Source organism: Hemiscyllium ocellatum, chromosome 2, assembly GCF_020745735.1.
Source record: "Hemiscyllium ocellatum isolate sHemOce1 chromosome 2, sHemOce1.pat.X.cur, whole genome shotgun sequence".
NCBI classification, from domain to species: Eukaryota; Metazoa; Chordata; class Chondrichthyes; order Orectolobiformes; family Hemiscylliidae; genus Hemiscyllium; species Hemiscyllium ocellatum.
In genome coordinates this window covers 97,060,374-97,081,309 of record NC_083402.1, presented here as the reverse complement: position 1 = coordinate 97,081,309, position 20,936 = coordinate 97,060,374, and the positions used below count along the sequence as shown (strand labels likewise).

Sequence of the window (20,936 nt, the reverse complement as noted above, 5' to 3'; positions counted from 1 at the left end):
CATGACTTTGACTTTTAGCCTGTGGCCTTTATGTAACTTTATTTTTTTTTCAAAATTAACAGTTATCTCTCATCTCTGCAAACTCTGCTTTATTTTAGATTGGATTCCCTACAGTATGGAAACAGGCCCTTCAGCCCAACAAGTCCAGACCGACCCTTCAAAGAGTAACCCACACTGACCCAGTCCCCTACCCTATATTTATCCCTGACTACTGCATCTAAAACTATGGGCAATTTAGCATGGCCCATTCACCTGACCTGCACGTCTTTGGATTGTGGGAGGAAACCAGAGTACCCAAAGGAAACCCACGCAGATACTGGGAGAATGTGCAAACTCCACACAGACAGTTGCCCAAGGTGGGAATCAAACCTGGGTCCTTGGCGCTGTGAAGTAACAGTGCTAACCACTGAGCCACTGTGCCGCCCCTTCATTTCCATGACGACCACACATTTCTCAATTTCTATCTCCCACATACCTTTTAGAATCATAGAATCCTACAGCATAGAAAGTGACTATGTTGCTATTTGAAAGGGTTGTCCAACTTAGTTTCAAATTTTGTGTTTTGTTTAATGCAGCCTGATGTGCAGGATTATTAAGTAAATGTGCAAATCACTTTTCATGGGCTTGAATTTTATGGATTATCATGGCCCAAGCACTCACCTTTCTCCCCACTTTTCAGCCCCATTTCCTGTGCTCATATCTTCAGCGAAAAGTGGTGGGATAGGTTCCCTTGATGGTTGCCATGTGTTGAATTAACACCACATGCAGCATTAATCACTTTGAAGTGAAACTTGCCTCTTTCTCAGGAGAAGGTCCTGCCTTGGAAAACTTTCAGAAAAGCAGATTAATGGCCAGCTGTGCAACCGCAACAGTGTCACCAAGAGCTGATGCTGGGAATACAAACAGTCCCAAATGTTAAGGAACCTGGCAAGTATGTGGATCAGGGATCTTGATAAGAGGAGTGAGTGGAGAGATGTAGGGAGGATGGATTAAGTAGAGTTAGATATCATGTGGGGTGTGCCTCTGATCAGTCTAATGCACCCACTAATGTGGTTGCCACTCCCCTATGGCATGGATAAAAGGTTGGTGTCAAAGCAATGAAGCTTTAAAGTGACTATTAATTCCATGAAAGTCCATCTGTTCCTATCCTGTAAAATTTCAGATGGGTTGCACAGTTAGGTGCTGCTAACTTGAAATCCCACCTGCAAGCAAGCATAAACCTCGGCCTGTTATTTCAATGGAATTGCATTACACCACCCTTTCAGCAATGTTCCTATGTTGTCACATTATATGTCATCTGCAGACTAGGATATTGTGCTCCATAATCCCAAATCAAAGTTGTTTGTATACAAAAAGAACAGCGCTCATGGCATCATGAATCCCACTGCAAACTTGTCTCCAGTCAACTCATCTCCTCATGAGTAAAGTTCTACCTAGCCATGAGCCAGTTATGTAACTAAATTGTTACTGTCCCTTTAATTTCTGGGTTGTAGTTCCTTGAAGAATCTATTCCTTGAAAAGCTGCTTTGCTTCATTCAAAGTTCTCGTATAAGAATTAGTTGGACTACTGACATTTGATGACCAGCCTGTATTTACTAAGTTCAAATCCCTCCCTTTTTATAACAGTGTATAATATTTAGTGCCTTTCAGACCTTTGATATTAGTACCAGATTTAATGAGATTGGAAGATTGTGGCTAGACCTTTTCAGTTTCCATAATTCCTCTCCAGAAATGAATTTCACCTGGACTGGGTGACTTGTTTTGTGTACTCCCAACCTTCATACCTTTTTAATTTATTTTTATACCATCCAATATGCCATCTGCCTTCTCTTTAGTAAAACAATGGAATGTATTAATTTAGTATCTCAGACAAGCCTTTTGTATCCAAAAGAGGATTCCCTTGTTTGACCCTAACTGACTATTATGTGTAATGGTAGACAGAGGATCTCACCTCTGCCATCATCTTTCTTCTGGAACCATCTGGGATGCCATAGGTAGATTTATTGCCATCAGTCCTCCTTGCTGTAATAAGTATAACCCATTGATTAACTCAATCATAATGAACAGTGAATAGTTTGATTGCATATTACTTATAACTACTTATATCTCAAATACATGACTGTGTCTTGTTAAAATATTTGGCTCTGTTTAAGTTTAAATACACATTAACTACATACTGCTAACACTGAGACCAGTCATTAAAACATGGATTTCATGCAGAACCTTTAGGATACACATCAAATACTGGTTGGCTTCTCCCACAAACAGTCCTTTATAAGCAAAGCTTACCATGTGATGTCAGTTAACTATTTTGGGTACTAATTACATTATATAATAGACAGTACCATTCTTTAATGTAACCTTTCATAGAAGATTTATGAACTTATATATATGTGACCATCACTGAATAGGCCAACTCCTTACTACCTTGAGAATCATTGAAGTCAGCCAAATTGCTGTTGGTATGAAGTCAAACGCAGGCTAGACCAGGTAAGGATGTCATACTCTCTTCTCTAAAGAACATTAATATGTCAAATGTGTCTTAAATGCAATCAGTGGTAGTTACGTGATCAGCATTAGCTTAGCTTTTTATTCCAGATTTTTAAAAATTTTATTCAGATGTCACCATCTATCATGAAGCATCGGAGGGTGAGGGGTGATCTTACAGAGGTTTATAAAATCATTAGGGGCATCAATAGGTTGAATAGCCAAGGTCTTTTCCCTGAGCTGAGTGAGTCCGAAACTAGAGGGCATAAGTTTAAGGTGAGAGGGGAAGGATTTAAAGGGACATAAGGGACAACTTTTTCACGGAGAGGGTGGTACATGTAAGGAATGAGCTGCCAAAGGAAGTGGTAGAGGCTAGTACAACTACAACAATTAAAAGGCATCCGGATGGGTATATGAATAGAGTGATATGGACTAAATGCTGGCAAATAGGACTAGATTAATTTAGGATATCTGGTCACCATGGATGAGTTGGATTGAAGGGTTTGTTTACATGCTGTACAGCTGTATGACTATATGGGGACTCTGGTCCCCAGAATATTCAGCTGAGGATCTGGATTAGTGGTGCAGTGACATTACCACTACATCATCCCTTATGTTGCCTACTCACTTTTTCACATTCCCTCTTTGTTCTTTGATGCTTTCTGGATTTTCCTATACTCTCTGTATTCTGTCTGGTTTTCAGTTGTGTTCTGGCATGTGTTATAAAGCTCCTGTTTCGTATCATCGTCTTTTCTGTTAATTGAAATATTCATGTTTTGTACTTTTAGCCACTGCCCAATATCCCCTAGGCCCCAATATCTCTTTTTTCTCCTAATTTTAACTAGACTGTGACCAGCAATGTTTGGATCCCCTTCCTGTCCACATTTAAGTTATGTTCCCAATAGAGCCATGATCTAGTAATCCTTCCTATATTCTCATTCTTTTGTCCTTTGGCTTATGTTTTTTCCCAGTTCTATGCTGACATAAAACATAGGGAAAAGGAGCAGGTCTAGACTACATGGCTGTTTAGTTTGTTCCACCTTTCAACAGAGTTATGGCATATCTTTCACAGTGAATCCTCTAATTTGCAATTTAGTACCCAAAGGATATTGACATCTGTACGCTCAGCAACTTGACCTTTCGAGAGTGTAATTAGAGGATACCAAATGTTCACAGCCCTTTAAAAGTGAGGAAATCTTGGTCCTAAACAGCTGACTTCTTATTCTGAAGCTATGCCTTGGAGTTCTAAATTCTTCAGCAAGAGGGAAGATTTCAGCTGTATGTGCCTCTCAAGTGCTTTAAAAAACTTACATGATTCACTTTGATTAGCTCTCATTCTTGTAAATTCCAGGAAATATAAACCAAGTCCACTTAATTTCTTGTTAAAGGACAATTATTTCTTCTCAGGCACCAGTACAGTACATCTTTATTACACAATATATAGTGTTAATATGGATTTCTTAGTTAAAGAGAACAAATTGTATTTGGTGCTCCAGGTCACACCACTCCCCTGCATAATAATTATAATAATTCTTTGTTTTTGTACTTCAATCCTTTTGAATTAGAACTAGCTTTATCAAATAAGTACAGTGAAAAGTATACAAGTTGCTTATTGCACCATTTTAGGTACAAAGGTCCTGAGATACAGCTTTTTCAGTTAGTGTTCTTGAAAAAAATAGAGAAGTAAAAAAATAGTCAAGCATTGCAGATTTTGGGATAAATTACAAAATGGAGAAAACAAAGTACAGAGAAGTGGACTTCCGACCCAGTCTATATTGATATGTAGTCTCCTGTCCACACTGGGCTCTGATCCAAACAGCGCCTGGCTTCACCACAGGGTTCACAAGACGGGGAGATCAGCCTGGCGTCACTTCTAGACCAGAAGTCTGCACCGAGACCATGCCAGCCCGAGAGACTGCCATGTAATACCCGATGACCACCATGCTGATCAGGTAGAAAATTGCCATGCAAGGCCGAGAGGACACCACGCCAGGCCAGCCTGAGAGAAGGCTCTACTGAGCTATCAAATTGCTAAGCTGGACCAAGAGATCACCATGCTGGGCCAAGAGGCCACCTCGCTGGGTTTGTGCTGAGGCTAGGAGTTCTAAGACCAAGAGTTCTTAGGTAGCCAGGTTGGCAGCTGCGAGGTTAGAGTTCGAGAACTCCAAGGCTGCAAGTTCAGAGGCTAGGAGTTCCGAGGCCACGAGGCTGGAGGCTGCAAGTCCCGAGACTGGAAGGTCCAAAGTTGGGACATCCAAGGCCAAGAAGGGAGAATAGTTGGATAAAGAGGTAAAATATAAATAAAAGAGAAACAAACAGAATATGAACAGATGGAGCAGATAAGCTCCAGTTGAAGTATCCTACTCCATTGCCATCTTGTGGACAATTAAGAAAAGCTACCATTTGCCTTCCTAATTGCTTGCTATACCATATGCCAGTTTTTTGTGAATCACGTAAAAGGACATCCTGAATCCTCTAAATGCAAACATGTTCAGTCTCGCCATTTCAAAATAATTCTATTCTTTTATTTTCCTTACACCTAACCTGTCCACATCCCTCTGAAAACATTTTGCATCTTGCTCATCACATATATATTGTCAGCAAACTTGGAAATGTTACACTCTAACCCCACAACTAAGTCATTAATGTGGACTGTAAATAGTTGAGGCTTCAGCATATCATCAGTAATTGTCTACCAACCATAAAATGTTGCATTTATTCCAATTTGCTGTTTTCTAACCATTAACCAATCCTCAACTTACTATCCCAACTCCATGAGTCCTAATTTTACATAACAACTTATTGCACAATACCTCATGAAATACTTTTGAAAATCCAAATATACCACGTCCACTGATTTCCCCTTAACAATGCCCTAAAAAACACCACCTGACAGCTCTATTTCCCTTTCACAAACTATAATTGATTTTGTGTGATCATATTTTTCTAATTCCTTGTTCCCATGTCTTAATAAAAGATTTTAGAATTTTGCCTACTACTTTTATATCAACCCCACAAGTTTATAACTTTCACACAGCAGATCCTTGGAGCAATGATAATAGGGTCTGTTTGAACTTGGTGCTAATTTAAATGTCCCAGCTGAGTTCAGGTCTCCTTCCAGTGTAATTCATGCCCAGTCCCTTTCCTTTCTGGCAAAAGTAGGATCTGTTGAACGTAGGGGGTGAACCTATGCAATCGAGTCTCCCACACTATTTTTAAAGATCTCCAGAGTTGGCTCAACTCCAGGAAAATCCAGTCCAAATGCTACAAATGTAAGCGTAAAATGCTGAGAAAGTTGCAATCTAATCTAATGAGAGAAGGTACAGGGAAATAATGTTGAAAAGATCCATTGGAAAAACTCAACAGGTCTGGCAGCATCGATGGAGGGAAAGAATGTTTGTGTCCAGTGACCCTTTTTCAGAACAGATTTCCAGCGTCCGCTGTTTTTTGTGGGTTTTTTTTAAATGATATGCAGCTTCATGTAAGTGAATTGATCTGTGAAATAGTTCCAGTACGTTTATTTTGTTAGACTTTTTTTTATTGTTGCTTCACCTATAGAATACACTGTCTTTCTGTAATCACAATAGGTGCAAACTCTCTCTGAAGCTTCTTCTTTCAATAATTTTAAGCACCTGGTTAAAAGAGCAAATTGAGATTTCTTGAATCATTTTGAATAACTTCTGGTGCATTTTTAAAAATTATCTCCTCCTCAGTAAACAGATGGATTTAATGCTATGTTCAATCTGTAAAAGGGAATTAGCTATGTTTGTGGATTTATAATGTTCTTCTGTGTTGGTTATCACTACACTGGCCTATTCTAGTGTGTAATTAAAACTCTCACCAATCTTAACTGGATTTTAGTCAGTATTTTGAAGACACTGGAATTTTAATGACTTTACTTGTGCCATGTTACTTTGTGAATAACATTTTTAGTCTAATTAACAATAAACAGTGCATCTTAATGCATATGTAGATTTCTCAAAAAATAAAATTTCAGTGTATTTGACAGATCATTTGCATATTAATTTCTGATTTTTCCCTTCAGGTTATTTTCTGACCTTTCTGGCACCTGTGAACAATATTACTATAGTACAAGGACAGACTGCAACTTTGCACTGCAAAGTTGCAGGCAACCCAATTCCAAATATAAGATGGTTGAAAAATGATGCTCCAGTTTTCCAAGAAGCAAGACGGATCACAATAAGAAAAACAGAATATGGTTCTCGCCTGAGAATTCAAGACCTGGATACAACAGACACAGGCTATTACCAATGTGTTGCATCTAATGGCAATAAAACCATCACAGCTACTGGGGTGCTTTATGTGAAACTTGGTATGTACTTTTTAAATAATATACAATAAAATTATTTATATAAAAAATTCAGAAACAGTAGAATTTGATTAGCTGATGTAGTATGCATTCTTCTAGCATGAATTTCCAATAATATAAATTAGTAAATAGGAATTTGCAGATTACACTGTTAATTGCTTTGTTGTTTAATTTTTGTTGAATATGTCTTAGTCTTCCACAGCAATACATCCTTTACAATGCCAGTATGATCAGCTGGTACGGGAAGAGCTGATTCAAAGCTCTTCAACATATCTGCTTGTAACCCTAACCGCTGAACTGGTCACGCGCCTGAAACCAAGAACTAAAATTGATTCCCTGTTTCCAACTATGCTCAGCTTCTCTAACTGAGATCAACATGCAGAAGTTCACAGGACATCAGCAAATGCTACCGCCGCTAAGTTAGCCAAGGTTTAAAGGAGCATTTGGCAAATGCTCTTAGCCTATACGGTTAGAGCCATAGCGTGATCTTTAAACTAATTGATCAGTGATTTGAATATTTGAAAGATTATCATAGCATAAAAGTAAATAATTTTAGTCTTTCTTTCTAAAATAACATTGAGATCCTCTGTTGTCAGAAGCAAAGTGCTTTAGTTCCTTGATTCCACTTGTGTATTATCTTTGAATATAGTCTAATTTGTTAGACAGACTTGGAATCACATCAAACTTGGCAAAGCATCTTCCACACAGTAAAGTAGCCTGATTCCTTGTGAAAAAAACTAAATATTTTACGCATACCTAAAAATATAATGCTTAACTTCCAGTGACTTTGCTGTTCTTTGTATTAGAGGGACTGTTGTTAAATTGTAGCACTACCTACAGTTTGACAGTTAAAATTCAGTTTTCAGGTTGCCCGAAGAACTAAAATGGCCCTTAACAGAATCATGAATGGTATTGTCTGTGACTATGTTGCATTATTTGTCCATATTCTCTTGTTCTGTTGTTTAAAAGAAATTTGGATGGATAAATGAATAGGAAAGTTTTTGAAGGATATTGGCCAAGAGCAGGCAGGTGGGACTAGTTTAGTTTGGGATTATGTTCAGCATGGACTGGTTGAACTGAAGGGCCTGTTTCCATTCTCATAGATCATAGAATCCCTACAGTGTGGAAACAGGCCATTTGGTCCAAGCAGCCCACACAAACCCTCCGAAGAGTAACCCACCCAGACCCATTCCTCTACCCTATTACTCTATCTACATTAACCCCTGACTAATGCACCTAATGTACACCCTGAACACTTTGGGCAATTTAGCATGGCCAATCCACCCAACATGCACATCTTTGTGATGGGGGACAAAAGCAAAGGACCCAGAGGAAACCCACGCAGACTTGAGAGAATGTGCAAACACTACACAGACAGCCGACCGAGGCTTGAATTGAACCTTGGTCCCTGGCACTGTGAGGCAGCAGCGCTAACCACTGAACCACCATACCGCCCTCAACAACTATAATATTCATAATAGAGGAAAATCATTATTAAAGGCTCCTTATTAGTAAGTCGAAAGTTGGGATGTTCTCCAATGATTGCACAGTATTTAGTCCCCTTCATAACACAAAATGAAACGATCCATGTCCACATGCAACAAGATCTGATAATATCCAGACTTGGATGATATGTGCTGCATAAGAAACTTGCCTTTCAGAGGATTCAAGGACTCTCATGTGCTGTGTGTATGAAATAATCCAATTCTGCCCATCAATTAGTATGCCGTGCATCTGCAAGCTACAGAATTCAGTTGGTTTGCTGTAATATCTATTTTATAACTTATAATGTTCCCTTCCTCTTGCCAACCCTCCCAGTTGCCATCATCTCATAGCAACTATGAAAGAAGTGGTGGATAGGAGGGTTTTGGGCAAGAGTGACAAGCGTTCAGCAGAACAGGGGTAGCAAGTCAATGAGGCAGTGAGCTGGACAGAGGCAGCAGCTGTGCTGCTAGAAGGAGAAGTTTGGGTAGCAAGCATGGGTCACGTAGTCAATATACTACTTTAGCTACTGTGCGTTGCAGTGAAGGGCATACAGAAATTCTTTGGGTAAATATAAGGTTTTCCACTGACTGCAGAATCTGGGCTATCATTCTAAGTTGAAGGGAATATCTTAGGGGATATCTGGAAGATAAATATTTTTGAGATAAAATATAAAATTGGCATTGATTACTAATTTGTCCAATATTTCAACACATCAGGAATCAACTTTGTTCTAATCTTTTTTCTAGGTCAGTCTCCAACTCATAGTCCACATCACAGTTCACAGTAAGTAACACTGATGATGCCTATTGCAAGAAACGTTTTGCAGATCTACAGACCATGTCAGAGCATATTATAGAATTTTTTTTGAGAACAAAAGAATTTTCTCCCCGTTTTATTTAGAATATTTCCAAAAAGTATTGTGATGTATAGATTGGGAATGTGGGCATGTGGAATGAAATCACATTATCTTTAAAAATGACACGTTGCCAAGATGGTGCAAATCAGATTGCGAATTTATCATTACAAAGAATTCCAGGTGCAGTAGGCTAGAATCCTACATGCTGGTCTTCTGTTCCATCCTCAATATTTGTACTTGTATTAGAAACTGTTTAGTACTGTAATACAGTATAATATAGATTTGCACCTAATTCTTTTATCCAAAATTATTCACTTTTAATATTATGGAAAATGTATTTTGAGGAAAAATTGTCCAAATGGTTTGAGGAAGTAACAAAATAGTTTGGTTATTGACTTCTAGTTTTAATTTGAATGAACTCTAATTATAAGTTGGCTGCATTGAATTTATTTTCTTTCTACTCCATTGGCGTTGACACTTTTAAAAATGGAAATATAGTCTGATGTTGGGAATAACTTTTTTTGTGTGGTTGAGTGTACATGTTTTTCTCAGAGCAAAAATATTCTGAAAGAAATTCTTAAACCTTCAAAGTGTTAGGTTTACTCTTTCAATACAAAGACCTTGTCCAGTGCACTTGGTGTCCTCGGTGTGCAAAATGATATTTGGTGGTTTGATAATTTTCAAATCTGGAAGCATGGCAACTGCAGTGAACTAAGGCTGAAACAAAGATTTTGCTTCATTCACATGTAATTCAGCTCTGCAAGGAAGGAAAAGATAACATGTATTCGTACAACTTGCCAAAATTAACTTTATTATAAGAATACATTTTCAGTTTCTAGTTGAAATAGCACTACTTTGTGGTGTGAATTTATGACTCCTGAAACATGATTCATTTCCCCATTTATATTGAGCAATCGTTGAGTGTGGCCGCCTGTATTTCCTAATTTTTCCATGTTTATACTTTGGGGTGGTTTTGAAGCTCTTGTGCATTAACATTGGAACGACACAAATGGAAATTCATGGAAATAATTTTTCGTGAAGGTTGGGGTGGGACAAAATAAGAAAGATATTCTTAAGAAACAGTGGAACTGGATTTTCCTGAAGGAAATGTAAAGCACAAAATATCCTGATTCTGCAAAACTGTGTCCATTAAAAGGCCTCTGCCTGAAGGTGTTTGTTTGTTTGTGTGTGTGTGTGTGTGTGTGTGTGTGTGTGTGAGAGAGAGAGAGACACAGTCAAATCAAAATGGTATTAGAGATTGGCAAGTGGAAAGTTAGGCAGGCTTGAAGACTATCTGCCATTTAGTGGTATATATTGGCACAGATATAATCATTACTATAATGCCCTCAAGTCCTCGCTTTACCTCCATGCCACTTTTTATCCTTTATTCCCCCTCTGAGTCTTTTCATATCTCCCATATTGTCCCACCATGTAACCTCCATTTTTCCCAAGCGCTAAGCCCCATGCATCCACTATACCCTCACTATCTTGGACACTATCAGTGCTATCAATACACCTCTGTACCCTTCTCCAAGTATCTATTGTGCACAAAATAATTTAGAACATAGAACATAGAAAGATACAGCGCAGTACAGGCCCTTCGGCCCTCGATGTTGCGCCGACCGAATCCTACCTAACCTACACTAGCCCAATAACTTCCAAATGCCTATCCAATGCCCGCTTAAATGACCATAAAGAAGGAGAGTTCACCACTGCTACTGGCAGGGCATTCCATGAACTCACAACCCGCTGTGTAAAGAATCTACCCCTAACATCTGTCCTATACATACCACCCATTAATTTAAAGCTGTGTCCCCTAGTAACACCTGACTCCATTAGCGGTAAAAGGTTCTCAGTGTCGACCCTATCTAAACCCCTAATCATCTTATACACCTCTATCAAATCTCCCCTAAACCTTCTCTTCTCCAATGAGAACAGCCCCAAGTGCCTCAGCCTTTCCTCATAAGATTTTCCTACCATTCCAGGCAACATCCTGGTGAACCTCCTCTGCACTCGTTCCAATGCCTCCACATCCTTCCTATAGTATGGCGACCAAAACTGCACACAGTACTCCAGATGAGGCCGCACCAGAGTCTTATACAGTTGCAACATGACCTCAGGACTCCGGAACTCAATTCCTCTACCAATAAAGCCCAGTACACCATATGCCTTCCTCACAGCACTATTTACCTGGGTGGCAGCTTTCAGAGATCTGTGTACATGGACACCAAGATCCCTCTGCTCATCCACACTACCAAGTAGCCTACCATTAGCCCAGTAATCCATCTTCTTGTTACTCCTACCAAAGTGAATGACTTCACACTTAGCTACATTGAATTCCATTTGCCACATTTCTGCCCAGCTCTGCAACTTATCTATATCCCGCTGTAACCTACCACTTCCTTCCTCACTATCCACAACTCCACCGACTTTTGTGTCATCCGCAAACTTGCTTACCCAGCTTTCAAGCCCTTCCTCTAGATCATTTATAAAGATAACAAAAAGCAATGGTCCCAAAACAGATCCTTGTGGTACACCGCTAGTAACTGCACTCCAAGATGAACATAGTCCATCAACTACTACCCTCTGTCTCCTTCCAGCCAGCCAATTCCTAATCCAAACCTCTAATGTATCCTCAATGCCATACCTCCGTAGTTTTAGCATTAGCCTACCATGGGGAACCTTATCGAACGCCTTACTAAAATCCATATACACAACATCTACTGCTTTACCCTCGTCCACTTCCTTAGTCACCTTCTCAAAGAACTCAATAAGGTTTGTGAGGCACGACCTGCCCTTCACAAAACCATGCTGGCTATCCTTGATCACGTTATTCCTATCCAGATGTTCATAAATCTTATCCCTTACCATTCTCTCTAAGACTTTGCCCACCACTGAAGTCAGACTCACTGGCCTATAGTTACTAGGGCTATCCCTACTCCCTTTCTTGAACAAGGGGACCACATTCGCTATCCTCCAGTCCTCTGGTACTATTCCCGTTGACAATGACGACATAAAAATCCAGGCCAATGGCTCTGCTATCTCCTCCCTAGCTTCCCATAGGATCCATCAGGCCCAGGAGACTTATCTATTTTCATCCTCTCCAATATTCCCAGAACCTCTTCCCTGCATATTTCCAGGCCATCCATTCTAATCATTTGTGACTCCATATTCACATCAGCAACAGTGTCCTGTTCCTGAGTGAATACTGATGAAAAGTATTGATTTAGTGTCTCTCCAATCTCCTCCGCCTCCACACACAACTTCCCACTACTATCCTTGACTGGACCGATACCTACCCTAGTCATCCTTTTATTCCTGACATACCTATAGAAAGCCTTTGGGTTTTCCCTAATCCTACCAGCTAAAGACTTTTCATGTCCCCTTCTCGCTGCTCTTAGCTCTCTCTTTAGATCCTTCCTGGCTACCTTATAACTCTCTATCGCCCCAACTGAACCTTCACGCCTCATCTTTACATATGCCGCCTTCTTCCCTTTCACAAGGGATTCCAATTCCTTACTAAACCACGGCTGCCTCACAAGGCCCTTTACACCATGCCTGACTGGTACATATTTATCGAGGACACGTAGTAGCTGCTCCTTGAACAATCCCCACATCTCATTAGTGTTCTTCTCTTGAAGCCTGTTTTTCCAATCCACACATCCTAAGTCATGCCTCACTGCATCATAATTTCCCTGCCCCCAGCTATAACTCTTGCCCTGCGGCGCACGATTATCCCTCTCCATCACTAAAGTAAAAGTCACCGAGTTGTGGTCACTGTCCCCGAAGTGCTCACCTACCTCCAAGTCTAACACCTGGCCTGGTTCATTACCTAGAACCAAATCCAGTATAGCCTCACCTCTTGTTGGCCTGTCTACATATTGTGTCAGGAAACCCTCCTGCACACATTGGACAAACACCGACCCATCTAATGAACTCGAGCTATAGCTCTCCCAGTCAATATCTGGGAAGTTAAAGTCCCCCATAACAACTCCCCTGCTACCTTCACTCTTTTCCTGAATCATCCTCGCAATATTATCCTCTACTTCTCTAGGACTATTAGGAGGCCTGTAGAAAACACCTAACAGGGTGACCTCACCTTTCCTATTTCTAACCTCAGCCCAAACTACCTCAGATGGCAAGTCCTCTTCCATCGTCCATTCCACTGCCGTAATACTATCTTTGACAAGTAATGCCACACCTCCCCCTTTTTTACCCCCATGTCTGATCCTACTAAAACATTTAAACCCTGGAACCTGCAACAGCCATTCTTGTCCCTGTTCTACCCACGTCTCTGTAATGGCCACAACATCGAAGTCCCAGGTACCAACCCACGCTGCAAGTTCACCTACCTTATTTCTTATACTTCTGGCATTGAAGTATACACACTTCAATCCACCCTTCTGTTTACAGGCACCCTCCTTCGAGATCGCTGCATTATTCATAACCTCCCTATACTCAAGGTCCTGTACCCTAAAGCTACAGTCCAGGTTCCCATGCCCCGGCGGAGTTAGTTTAAACCCTCCCAAAGAGCACTAGCAAACCTCCCCCCAAGGATACTGGTGCCCCTCAGGTTCAGGTGTAGACCATCCTTTTTATAGAGGTCCCACCTTCCCCAGAAAGAACCCCAGTTGTCCAGAAACCGGAATCCCTCCCTCCTGCACCATCCCTGTAGCCACGCATTTAACTGCTCTCTCTCCCTATTCCTCGACTCTCTATCACGTGGCACGGGTAACAAACCAGAGACTACAACTCTGTTTGTTCTAACTCTGAGCTTCCAACCTAGCTCCCTGAAAGCCTGTCTGACATCCTCACCCCTCTTCCTACCTATATCGTTGGTGCCAACGTGGACCACGATCTGGGGCTGCTCCCCCTCCCCCTTAAGGACCCGGAAAACACGATCAGCGACATCACGTACCCTTGCACCTGGGAGGCAACATACCAAACGTGAGTCACTGTCGCCCCACAAAACCGTCTGTCTGTACCCCTCACTATCGAGTCCCCAAGAACTATCGCTCTACCTTTCTCCACCCTTCCCAAATTTAAAATTGGGAATTCCAAATCCTCACCCACATCAGCTGTAGCTCCGATGGAGTTGGACCCAATCCTTGTTGGTTCACAGCAGCTCAGAACAGTCATAGGTAATAGCGCAGCCCTGATCTTAAGTCAGGGATATACTGAAAATCCATTTAATATTCTTTTTGAAATACCTTGATCACGTACCTTCTCAAAGCTGTCATTTAACCACAACAACTTATAGAAACAATGTTAAAAGCTTTTATATACTTCACACCAGGCAATCCTACATAAACAAACACAGAAGCATTGAAAAACTATGTCAAAGAAATAACAACTTGTTACAAGAAAATAAGTATGCAAATCAAACAAAATTTACATTCCCCTTTCCCAAAATTAAATTTTTGTCTTTTTGAACATGTTGATGATTAGGTTTTGGGAATTGAGAGAATTTTATTGAAATTGCTACTGACGCCTAATTAGAGTGAATGAAAATTGTGACAGGATGATGTAGATAAGCTACCAGCCAAAACAAGTAAATGGTAGTTAAATTTCAGTGTAGGAAAGAAAAATGTAAGGTTGAATATGAGTACCTTTGAATAAGAGAATTTAAAATATAGGGAAGAAGAGTGGATGTGTAAACATTCAGATCTTTACATTTATGGGACTCATAGAAAAGGTCTTTGGGAAGCGTCAGAATGCTTCTTTTTATACTTCGAAAAAACTGAATGCAAATGAGTGTAATGAATACCTACAAATTTGTGGGTCTTGTTTGGAGTATTGTGTGCTATATTTGAATAATACAGGCTTGAGAGAGGCAGACAAGGTGAACAAAATATTGGAAGATGAGATTATAAATGATAAAGTTGTACTTATAAAGAAGAGTAATATGCATAAATTAATCAAACTAAGATAAGATAATAAGACCACTGCACTGGACCAATTTGTATCCACCTATTTTTTTAAAAAACGTAGGGAAGAGATAACAGTGGGCACTAATGAGAAGCTCACTCACCATATTTGTGAAGAGGATCGAGGACAGCTTGATGCTCAAGCAAGAGCAAGAGCAACAATCTAACAGTGGGTACCAGTGACAAGTAACTGTACTGGATTCTGGGACAAGTTGAGTAGAGTAGAACGAGTCAAGGGTGTGTATATAAATAAAAATTAGGCCTCAAGGGTGAAGTGCTGACAGTTAAGCTCAATACGGACATTTAGGGAGGTGTTTGAGGAGGAGTGGAGTCAGGAGATCAAGACCCAGTCAAAAGGGCACAATTGAATCAGGAGGAATAGCAGTCTTGGGGGAGTAAACTATTGGAGCTTCTGGAGATATGAGGGCAAAGGAGAAGGAAATTGAACTGTGATGTGACAGCCAGTAGGTTAATGAGTAGCTGTAGTTTTTCTTTTCTCTTATTTTATCTTGGCCTTGCTGCTCTTCTTGTTAAGTAACATGGAGGGTATGTCATGGCAGGAGACCCCAGAGCCATGTTGTGCTTCTCCTGTGCAATATGGGAATTCAGAGATCCTTCCAATGTCCCTGACTCCTTCAGATGTAGGACGTTTGTCCAGCTACAGCTCCATTCTGATCGTGTGATGGCTCTGGAGCTGCAACAGGATTTATTCTGGAGCAGCTGCAAGGCTAAGGGAATTGTGGATAATAAGTTGCAGATAAAAATTACTGAGAAAGATAGTGAATGGGTGAGTACCAGACAGAGGAAGAGTGGGAAGGTGGTGCAGGAGTTCCCTATAGTCACCTTTCTCCAAAACAGATTTTGGATACTTTTGGGGAGATGGCTCACCAAGGAAAGGTGGCAGCAGCCTGGTTCATGGCACTGTGTCTAGGTCTGCTGCACAGGAGGCAGGAACAAGGGCAGAGCTACAGTGATAGCGGATTCAATTGTTAGGGAAAAGATAGGCATTTCTGCAGCTGCAAACTAGAATACAAATTCCTGATGAAGGGCTTATGCCTGAAACATTGACTCTCCTGCTCCTCGGATGCTGACTGACTTGCTGTGCCTTTCCAGTGCCGCACTTTTGAACTCTGATCTCCAGCTTCTGCAGTCCTCACTTTCTCCTAGAATACCAAATGATATGTTACCTCGATGGTGCAAGGGTCAAGGATGTCTTAGAGCAGATGCAGATATTCTGGACGGGAAGGGTGAATAGGGTGCACATAGGCATCAACAAACAGATAAAAAAGAAGGTGAGGTCCTACAAGCTGAATTTAGGGAGTTAGGAATTAAACTAAAATGTAGGACTGCTACCATTGCTACATGCTGGTTGAAGTGAAAATGGCAGGGTAGCTAATATGATGTGCTAGACGATGGTGCGAGAGGGAGGGATTGAAATTGCTGGGACATTGGAACTAGTTCAGAGGAAGGTAGAACCAGTCTCGCACAAACCAGATTGTCTGCATCTGGGCAAAATTGGAACCAATGTCCTGGCAAGAGTTTTTGGTAGAACATGGGACCTTGGGACCCTTCAACAACATGGCGCCCAGTTTCCTCATCTCCCCCCTCTCCACCTCATCCCAGGTCCAACCCTCCAACTTGGCACCACCCTCTTGAACTGTCCTTCATGTCCATCTTCCTTCCCACTTATCCACTCCATCCTCCCCTCCAAACTATCACCATCACCCCTCACTGCATCTACCTATCACCTTACCAGCTACATCAATCCCTCTCTTCCACCCCACACCTTCCTGATGAAGGGCCTATGCCCAAAACATCGATTCCCCTGCTCCTTGGATGCTGCATGACCTGCTGTGCTTTTCCAGCACCACACCTTTCAAATCTGACCTCCAATGTCTGCAGTCCTCACTTTCTCCTTTGATCGTCTGAGACATGCAATGGCAAATATAAGCTGGCCAAGGATTCTTAAGGGAGGCAAAAGCAGACATTTAAAAAATATACAGATGAACCTTAACAATTTAAAATCCCTGTCTGGCACAAGGAAGGTGGCTCAAGCATGGCTAACAAGGGAAATTAGGGATAGTGCTAAGGCCAAAGAGAAAGCATATAAATGGGCCAGAAAAAACACAAAACCAGAAGACTAGGGATAAATGTAAAACTCATCAGAAGCAGTCAAAAGTTTTAATTCAGAATGCAAAAATAGAATACAAGTGTAAGCTTGCAGAAAATGAAAAATTGACTGACTGCAAAAGCTTCCACAGGTTTGTGGAGATTAAAACACTGGTGAAGATAAATGTAATTCCCTTACTGCTAGGATCAGGTGAATTCATAATGGACAACAAGGAGATAGCAGATTAGTTGAACAAATATCTTGGATCTGTCTTCATGACAAGGACACCAATAAACTTCCAGAATGAGAGGAGACAGAAGGTCAAGCATGACGGAGGAACTGATAGAAATCCTTATTAGTCAGGAAATGGTATTGTGGAAATTGATCGGGTTAAACCCAATAAGTCCAGAGCCTGATCTTCTGCATCTTCTAGATTATGGAAGGGTCCCAATGGACTGGAGGGTAGCTAACGTAACTCCACTTTTTGAAAAAGCAGGGCAAGAGAAAACTGGGAATTATAAGATAGCTACCCTGACATCAGTGGTGGGGAAAATGTTGGAGTCAATTATTAAGGATGTAATAATTGAGTACTTGGAAAGTAGTGGCAGGATTGGTCCAAGTCAGTATAGATTCGCTAAAGAGAAATCATGTTTGACAAATCTTCTGGAAGTTTTTGAGGATATGACCAGTAAAGCGTACAAGAGTGAATCATATAAGTTGTTGTGCATCTGGATTTTCAAAATGTATTTGACAGGAGAATAGTAAGCAAACTTAAAGCTCATGGTATTGGAGGTAATGCATTGACACGCTTGGCAGACAGAAAGCAGAGATTTGGAGTAAATTGGTCCTTTTCAGAGTGGCAGACTGTGATGAGTGGGGTACTGTAGGGTTGAGTGCTGGAATTCCAGCTGTTCACAATATACATTAACGATTTGAACGAAGGAATTGATGTAATATCTCCAAATTTGTAGAGACACTAAGCTGGGTGGCAGTGTGTGCTGTGAGGAGGATGCTAAGAGGTTGCAAGGTGACTTGGACAGGCTGACTAAGAGAGTAGATGTTTGGCAAATATAATATAATGTGGATAAATGTGAGGTTATTCACTTTAGTGGCAAAAACAGGAAGGCAGATTATTACCTGAATGATGGCAATTAAGGAAAAAGTGCGATGCAACAAGATCTGAGTGTTTTGGTGGATCAGTCACTGAAGGTTGGCATGCAGATGCAGCAGGCGGTGAGGAAAACTAATGGCACACTGTCCTTCCTTAGCAAGAGGATTTTGTTACAAGAGTAAGGATGCCTTGCTGCATTTATACAGGGCCTTAGTGAAGCCACGCCTGGAGTATTGTGTGCAGTTTTGGACTCCTAGTCTGAGGAAAAACATTCTTGCTATTGAGGGAGTCCAGTGAAGGTTCACCAGACTGATTCCTGGGATGGCAGGACTGGCATATGAAGACAGATTGGATTGACTGAGTTTGTACTCACTGGAATTTTGAAGAATAAGGGGGGACCTCATAGAAATATATAAAATCCTGATAGGAAGGAATAGGCTAAATGGAGGAAGGATGTTCCTAATGTTGGGGAAATCTGGAACTAGGAGTCACAATCTAAGGGGTAAGCTGTTCAGGACTGAAATAAAGAAGAATTTCTTCATTCAGAATTGTGCAACTGTGGAATTACCTACCACAGAAAGCTTTTGCGGCCAGTTCATTACATTTATTCAAAACATGGCTCTTGTGGATAAAGGAATCAAGGAGAGAAAGTGGGAGTGAGATGCTGAAATTGTTTTTTATCAGCCATGATATTTTGAATACAGGCTTGAAAGGTGAAATTTTCTTTGTTTCTATGTGGCACAGTTATTGCTCAATACATTCAATAATTCAGTAGAGAAGTTATAATGTCAAAGAATTGTCGAGTAGCAGGTAAAGCTCAATTAGCTCAGCATCAGAGGTAGGAAAAATTATGGAAGCTGAACCAAAGAGAACATGAAAAATATCTCAAAACCATTAATATAATGCTGATCAGCATGCATTTCAGACAAGAATAGATTTACAAGAATGGTTCTAGGGATGAGAAACATCAGTTACAAGGATAGACTGGAGACTTTTGGGCTGTTCTCCTTGGAGAGGAGGAGTCTGGGAGGAGATGTGATTGAAGATTTTAAAGTCACAAGAGGTCTCAATAGAATAATTATGAAAAAAACTGTTCCCCCTCTCAAAAAAGTAGAAGGCACAGATTTAAAATGATTTGCAAATGTAGCAAATGCAAGATGAAAAAGATCATTTTCACGCAACAGGTGGTTTGTGCTGGAATGTAATGCCTAGAAGTGTGATTCAGTCAGAGTCAATTGAGGTTTTCAACAGATGATTACTGTATTAGGAAAGCAATGTGTAAGGTAATATGCAAACAAGTGGCGACAAGTCATAATTCTTATTGGATAGCCAGTGCAGACACTTCCATTTGCATCAGAACAATTGTGAGATTCTGGGAAGTTTGCAGATGACACCAAAATGTGAGGTGTAGTGGACATCGAAGAAGGTTACCACAGATTACAATGGGATCATGATCAGATAGGCCAATGGACTGAGGAGTGACAGGTGGAGTTTAATTTAGATAAATGGGAGGTGCTGCACTTGGTCCTGGGGAGTATTGCTGAACAAAGAGACCTTGGAGTATAGGTTCATAGTTCCTTGAAAGTGGAGTTGCAGGTAAATAGGATCATGAAGAAGGCGTTTGGTATGCTTTCCTTTATTGGTCAGAAATTTGAGTATATGAATTGGGAGTCATGTTGCAGCTGTACAGGACATTAGTTGGGCCGCATTTGGAATATTGCATGCAATTCTCGTCTCCTTCCTATCAGAAGGTTGCTGAAAGGGTTCAAAAAAGATTTACAAGGATATTGCCGGGTTTGGAAGATTTGTGCTACAGGGAGAGGCTGAATAGGCTGGGATTGTTTTCCCTGGAGTGTCAGAGGCTGAGGAATGAACTTATAGAGGTTTATAAAATCCTGAGGGGCATGGATACGGTAAATAGACGAGGTCTTTTCCCTGGGTGGGGGAGTCCAGAACTAGAGGGCATAGGTTTAGGGTGAGAGGGAAAAGATTTAAAAGGGACCTAAGGGACAATTTTTTCATGCAGAGGGTGATGCGGGTATGGAATGAGCTGCCAGAGGAAGTGGTGGGGGCTGGTACAATTGCAACATTTAAAAAGTATCTGGATGAATATATGAATAAGAAAGGTTTAGATGGATTATGAGCCAAGTGCTGGCAAATGGGGCTAGATTAGGTTGGGCTATCTGGTCGGCATGGACGAGTTGGACCAAAGGATCTGTTTTGTGTAAAGATGCTGTACATCTCTATGACTTTATGACTCTAAGTCTTCCTTGACCAATTCATTGCGAGAGTAACAAAAAATGTCAGGTAGGGTAATGAAAATTTATCGGATTTTCAAAAGGCCTATCATAAGATACCACATCATACAGTTCATGAACAGCTATCAGATTAGAGCATCCAGAGTCCAGGAACAAGTAACAGTGCGGATAGTTAGCCAGAACTCAGAAAGCAGAGATGTGGTAAAGGATAGCCATCATTTTGGCAGAAGATGAAAAGAGAAGTTCCAGATGGATTAATGGTGGAACCACTGTGTTACATAATTCATGTTAAGATTAGAGTACTTGGAGATTAGAGTAGAGTACTTACAGTGTGGAAACAGGCCCTTCGGCCCAACAAGTCCACACCGACCT

The 20,936-nt window shown here is 40.8% G+C and overlaps 1 protein-coding gene across 3 annotated transcripts in view; it reads left to right on the top strand.

The window, feature by feature from the left end:
• Positions 1 to 20,936, top strand: part of ror2 (receptor tyrosine kinase-like orphan receptor 2) — a 383,083-nt gene that overhangs the window by 321,104 nt on the left and 41,043 nt on the right. For all 3 annotated transcript variants that reach the window (XM_060838740.1, XM_060838732.1, XM_060838751.1), the window contains 2 exons: positions 6,533 to 6,820; positions 9,049 to 9,085. In XM_060838740.1, the coding sequence (XP_060694723.1) occupies positions 6,533 to 6,820; positions 9,049 to 9,085 (325 nt within the window). The remainder of the gene's footprint in view (positions 1 to 6,532; positions 6,821 to 9,048; positions 9,086 to 20,936) is intronic.